The 6,971-nt window shown below is 35.7% G+C and overlaps 1 protein-coding gene across 1 annotated transcript in view; it reads right to left on the bottom strand.

The window, feature by feature from the left end:
- Window positions 1-1,462, bottom strand: part of Elp4 (Elongator complex protein 4) — a 1,766-nt gene extending 304 nt beyond the window's left edge. The window contains 5 exon segments of the mRNA XM_011497310.1: window positions 1-85; window positions 163-782; window positions 870-905; window positions 985-1,122; window positions 1,264-1,462. The exon segment at window positions 1-85 is cut by the window's left edge and continues 5 nt beyond it. Of these exon segments, the coding sequence (XP_011495612.1) occupies window positions 1-85; window positions 163-782; window positions 870-905; window positions 985-1,105 (862 nt within the window). The 5' untranslated portion in view covers window positions 1,106-1,122; window positions 1,264-1,462.
- Between the last annotated feature and the right edge of the window lie 5,509 nt (window positions 1,463-6,971).

Here is a 6,971-nt window from a genome sequence, read left to right as displayed (position 1 = left end):
GATTAGTCTCTTTTGACGAGCCGGCGAATGAATCTAAGCCAATAACCGTGTCGGATAAGTGCTCCAATCTTTGCACGATTCCAGTCTGTAAGCGAAGCGTTAAAAATGATAAGCTATCGATTGGCATTCGCGATAATATTATTCTTCGGGAACTATTATTACCGTATAGTCGGCAAAGTTAAGAACGGGAACGGTAATAATCGCAACTGCAAAGGACTGCCGCAGCAGAGCTCTGAGCATGTACGTGAATTTTAATAGATCCTCTTGGGTGTTCGCTTTGGAATCGGATAGCCACGATCTTGACCCTAGAGAATTAATTGCTATTCGCAAGATATTTTTATTTTTTGTCGTTCCCGTGATCGAATGCTGTCCTTGAGATATGGTTTCTTCGATATTCAATAGCAAATCCATATAGGCCTTATTGTTGAAAATATTATTTTCACACTCTATGTTTTCCCCGTCCCACAACACTGTCTTTGACTTATCCAAACTTACTTTGTCCATTTTGTCGCTAAGATCATAATAATGTGCGAAGCTATCCTCCACAGATATGTCCATTATTTTCATATTTTTATACCGCCAAGCAATTTTCATATCGTTTTTACTATTACTAGAGTTGTCCTTTATGCTTGTACATTTTTCCACGAGCGCTGGCAATTCTGACAAAATTTTTGACGGTTTTGTATCTTGAGACGCAATTAATAACGAATGAGAATTAGCTACTCCTTCGGCTATAAAATATCTAAGCATAACGTTTGAGTAAGTACCGTAACTATCCTCTTCTATTAGATAAAATTAAAGTAGATTTATCATTAATATTAGTTTAAAATGTGAAATAACTTTAATATACTCTAAAATCAACAAATTACCAATTAAGAGAGTAGAACCAACTGCTAAACCACCGCCTGATAAGAGACATAAAGTTTATAAATATTAGTAAAATATCTAACTATTATAACGTATATATTATTAGTGAAAACCTACCGATAAAATTATCCAACGACGATATCCCGGTAGATACTAAAAGTTGAGCATTGCGCATTTCAAGCTTCGTTCCTTGAATTATGGGTACCTGAGACTTTGTTATTACAATATTTGAAGTCATCTTTGGATATATAAAAACTGATATATTAAAAAAAAAAAATTAAATATTATCTTATATGTATAAATACTAATTAAATTGATGATAAATTAATAATGATATGGAATTTCAGAACAATGGTGCAATAAAATGTACTGAATAAATTCTAATAACAACTTAACCTTAATTCACTCTCAATTCAAAAACTTTCTTTTTCCACCTCGCTCGAATCCACTGATGTATTGTACATAAATGAAAATATCAATATCTTTAGCCAAATTATAAATCACTACACTTTGTTTTATAAGTTCATTCTTTATAAATCTTGGTAAAGAAACATAAGCGTCTCCATTAAAATATCGAGGATAAACAACTTACGTAAATATCATTAATTCTAACTATTATGTAATTGAGAAAATATCGAAAGATCAAGTTGGATTTTCAAATATTGACAATAATAATAATGACGATTATGAAGTTTCCAAATTGTTTATATTATAATAAGCATGCTGCAAGGCGCACGTGCGTTCAATCGATATAGTGACGTATGCAGCCGACAATTTGGCCATTAATTTATTAAGATGGAATGGCGCGAGATTTCAAAAGCACCTACACAAGTTATACATATAATATAAATTGTACGACCAATTGCACGTATTAATTTACACTACAATGTGATGTGACGATACACTTGTTAGAGTACACTTGCTAGAATAAGCAAAGTGCTAAAAGAGCACGTTAAAGCAGAACGAAAATTGAATTGATCCAAATATTGAATCAACAGCTTGAATTCACAATGAAATTCTTGTAAAATTTTACAATACGAAGAGATTTTCCCTCATTGAAATATACAAGTGCTCCATGTGCGAATTATTATTTATGGTATGAGTAGAGGTAACGTGGTCATCATTTTTTCTTTATATAAAATAATGGTTATTAAATAATTTATTTATTCAATAATATCTCTGATTAATCATTATTTTCCTCCGACTTTAAAAATGTTTGCTCTTGAAATTTATTTTATTATACTTATCTTAATATAATCTACTTATGATTTAAGTCATAGTTTATATTTTACAGCTTCTAGAAGAATTATACGTTTACTTAACTTCTATTGACAAGTCTGTTATCAATTATTCGTTATTTCGTTGTTAGTAAAGTTACTCGATATCATTCATATTTAACAAAACGCATGTTGAAATATACGTTTTGTTGTATATTTGTTAACATTTTGATTAAAACTCTTCAAAATCACTATAAATAGTTTTTATACTATTGCTAATATATAATTTAATTTTATATTTATTCGGCTTTTCAAATATATCAATAGTTCTCATTAATATATTCGTAATTCTTTATTATCATTTGTAGATGCATTAGCTTAAAATATTTATTACCGTTTATAGATCAACTATTATGAACCTTAAAACAACTAATTAAATTAATAGACGATGACATGTTTTTCACTGAAATTTAGTACAATTCATTTCACAATGATTATTATACCTTTCAAAAATTATTTTTATATAATCACTTTAATTTACAATTATTTATTTAAAGTTCCCATTAAAAAATAGCGTAAGTTTGTTTAAACATTTTTTTAAAGCATTGGTATTATGTTTAGGGTAATAATCACAAAACTATTATAAATAAAACTATTATAAATAAAACATGATAATCAATAAGTTTGAAAATTGATTTAATTATAAAATAAAATTATTTATTCTGGTTATAAGCAAAAAATTTTGATGAAACGTGGTAAGATTTATAATTATAGAAATCAAAGTTTGGTTGACTGTTGCGTAATTCGGGTCTAATAAAAATGTAACTAAATATAATTTCGTGCAAGCTGGATTTGTAAATTATGGGTAAATAATTTTTTTTTTTTTTTTTATTAAACAAGAGATTTAATAATGGAATTTTTATAATGTACCGACTCTTAATTATAAATGAGATTGTTTGCTTTCATTTTTTTATGTTCTTAATAATATAATAATTATAATAATTACGAGTTGTTATTTAACATGAAATTAGAATCGCGTAAAGCTTTATAAGAACTTTGTCGAAGCATAAATTTGTTCAATTAATTTTTATTTTGCTAAAATCTAAAAAATTAAAGAAGCTACTAATATACGATTGATTCTCATAAAGAATTACTACTATAATTCTTAAAGGACTTACTCTGTTAGTTATTACTTATAATTATAAAATTTTATATGGAGCACGTTGGAAGTAATTTTTAATGTCAGACGAAAAAATTCACTGGAGGATTTGAAATTAATTGACGTCGATGAGAAGTAAAAATGTTAAATACTCCCTTTTTTTCTCTTAGATTTCGAACATTAACGTAAGATATTATATTATGTATTATATGAGTAATATAAAAATTACATTCCCCGAAGTTAAATATACTTTATTTTTCTTTTCTTCTGTTTACTCATTGAAGATACAATTTTAACTTCTTTTGACTCCGCTCTTACGTGGATATGCCGTCGCGAAGGGATTCCCTTTGTTTCTCCAGTGAAAATTAATAATTGTTACGATGCACATGATGTATTACAATGTGTAGAAGTGACAGTACAGTTGAAATTTAAAAAGCTAGTGAAAGATTATGGTCATAACTGTTTAATATATGTACGTATATATATTTGTGTATATATAGTTTTGAAGCTTAAACGAACATGTTTCCATGGTTGATAACACTAATTAGGAAGGACTAAGAAATTAAATAGAACAAATATTTTCATCTCATATATTTATAGTTTTACAAAAGTATAGATACTATCCATAGAGAATATCTGACAGGTTGAAAAAAAACATGAGTTTTTTGTCACAACAAATAACAAGTTTGTATTGAAAGTGTTACATTATTCAGTTTAGCGTATTCTAGCTTATTTGCCTTAGGTTCTGTCATTCAAAGATGTTTCAATGAAAATCCAGTGCTACGTCGGAAGTATCAGGCTGACACAGTGTTATAGCAGACACTTGTAAGGATAATACCTAACACTGAGGTCCACGATGATCTCGATAAACTTAATGAGATCTTGACCTACACAATACAAATCAAACAAAGGACACCGTCGCTTCAAGCATTTTCGTTACAGGAAGTTGCAAGCCCATATGAAAATACAGTCCCATAGCTGTCAAGAATTATGCTTGATGGCGTGACATTCCTATTTCCAGTAAGAGAGACAAAGTTATATATAATTTTTAATAACATATTCAAAGCACCTACCATACAAACCTGATTATCTAAATAGCTCATCAAATTGATTATTGTTTGATCTGATCATTAAATTGACTGAATCTTATGGCATTGAACATGGGTGTCCTAGTACTTTTATCTCCTCATCTTCGATAAGCAATTATTACTTGCAGGATAAAGCGCACACGAGGAAATAGAAACATTGTCTGAAAATCAAATGAATGATCGTTTTGGCAAAATTAATTAATTCAATGATACAATGCTAGCGATAAAATATAGCAGAATAAATATAAATTGTAGCTTGGAAGAAAGCATCGAGTTAGCTTATAAAATTGTAAAATAATAAGTTAGAAATAAAAGCATTTAAAAGAATGCAGCTACAGCCTACCCGAGTATCTCGAGTCACTCGTCACCCTAAACGTCAAAAACATCATAATTCAAAAGGCCGAGACAGCCACGTGGTAGTCAGGGACGAACGATCATAATCATCCGCCAACAAATACAATCAAGTAGAAGCTGCGTCTCGTTGCGCTTCGCTTCTCGCCAATGTAAACACCAACTCCGCTGCTCCATCCATTTAGCCAACCTCGCCTGTAACAACCTCGACGAAACGAAGAATCAGTGAAGATCGCCAACAATAAGAATTATGACGGCTAAACAAAATTTCTCTCAACGTCAATACGTACCGTGAACGTGGACCGCAATTTCCCTTCACGAACGCGAGTAACCGTGATGCGATCGAGGATCCGACTGATCCCCGTCGCTGCCGCTGCCGCTGCCGCCGCCGCCGCCGCCGCCCGAAAACATAAAACACCTCGATGACCACAAGCCTCAATCCGTACTATCGGTGAACGCGCGCAAAGGGTCTCCTGCTCGTCACATTACACTGCCCTTAAATAATATCATTTCCGCCGAAGGTGCCGCGACATCTCTGCCTATGCCCCTCCAACCCTGCCGGTGAATCCAGCGCAAACTTGATACGTCCAGGGTGTTCGAACACATGTACCAGCCAGTTAGCCACTCTAATCAGCCTAAAAGCCATCAATTTCTATTGCTCGAAAGCGGTATTGGGGTTGCCAAATTTAAGGCCAACAATCACCAATTTGTTTTAAGCTTTTGTATTTCAAGCTGGACAGCAGTGACCTAACTAATGAATAAATGAAACTGTTGAAATATTTATTTACGTTTACATATCACGTTGGTCGATTGTGGATGAGAAGCATGAGGAGTAGGACGAGGAGGAGGAGTACGAGGAGGATCTTACTAAACAAACTCATGACTTTTCCTTCGTCTTTTTCCCTTGAACGACGCCGCATATTATCGATATCTCTCATCGAAGCTCATCGATAATGAAGAAATTAACGAGTAAGATTCCCTCGGATCCACAATTTAACTTTCGGCCTGTGAGCATAAAAATTTAGTTGGTCGGAAGTGCTGATAAATGCAGGGGAACGAATTCTATTTTTCATGTTATATCGGCTTATCGTCCAATTTCTCGCATAAACGGCCTTTTGCCTTTTTAATTGGCAGTTTTGCTTACCACTGCTTAATCAGATTGAAAAGTCGTTTCAAGAAACCCAAAGCAGTTTGGTTCTTTTAAGCAAATAGAATTATTATTCCGCGCGTGGGTGTAGTGTAGGCATAGCGAGAAACGACGCGTCATGACACTTATTTGAGATGTTATTGTGGCTGAAGTTGCCTTGGCATTTTGCGAAAATTTGTTTAACGCTCGTATTATGCATTATATGCATATTTTCCAATGATGAACAATTACACGATTGCGCTCATATATACCCGGTGGTTTCGTAATCGGACAATCGTTCTCTCAACATCCCCATAACTCAACCACTCCAATTTCAATTTTACGCCAATAATAAATAATAAGGTGCCAACAGCTTAAGAATAAGGATAAGGATAAGTAGGCGATGAATAAACACGCCGTCGCGTGTCCCCCGTACCGCCGATCGCGGAACAAGTCGTGAGCCGTGAAGCTATCGGAAGGAAGGAAGTAAGGAAGGAAGAAGAGAGGAAAAGTGAAAGTCGGACGGACGCGTCATCTTTCGGAAGTGGCCGCCAATCACGCATCAGGCAATGCAAATACGTGGATGTATGTCGGCCTCGAGGCTCCGATCCCCTTGGGCCTCCCCCAGCATCCAGCGGTACAATTAACAATTCGCTCAGGCGCGATCGTAACTCTTCCTTAAACTATGATAATAACGGTCCACGTCTCGCGCTTCACGCAGCAATTAAGCGGCCAGAGGGCCAGCGTGGTGTGGTGCGGCGAGGCGGGGGGAGGGCTGGGTGGCGGTGGACCGAGTGCGACTAATCGAAAGAAACCGACGTTGGCGATAATAGGAGCGAGCGGACGGGAAAGCCGCCGCAGTCGCAGCGTCAGCGGTAGCGGCATCGGTCACGCGACGCCAGTCCCTCCCTCCCTGACAGCCCCTCCCAACGGTCCACCGCTTTAGGTGTAAAAGAGTCAGGGCGACGAGGACGACGTCATGGTGAGAGGCTCCGGCCGCTGAACTGGGCCGCGTTGCCTTGGTGGTTGGTCGAAGGGTGGGCAGGCGGGGGAGGGAGGGGTGGGGAGGGGGGGGAGGTCGCGCACTCCTTAATGCGTTCTCGGGCGATCGGGCGAGGAATGCGCGATGAGGGGCGATGCGTGGCCGCGAGTAGCGGAAGAGC

Source organism: Ceratosolen solmsi, unplaced genomic scaffold, assembly GCF_000503995.2.
Source record: "Ceratosolen solmsi marchali unplaced genomic scaffold, CerSol_1.0 scaffold13, whole genome shotgun sequence".
In the NCBI taxonomy this organism is placed as follows: domain Eukaryota; kingdom Metazoa; phylum Arthropoda; class Insecta; order Hymenoptera; family Agaonidae; genus Ceratosolen; species Ceratosolen solmsi.
The sequence above is the reverse complement of the archived record's forward strand: the minus strand, read 5'-3'. Positions and strand labels throughout refer to the sequence as shown.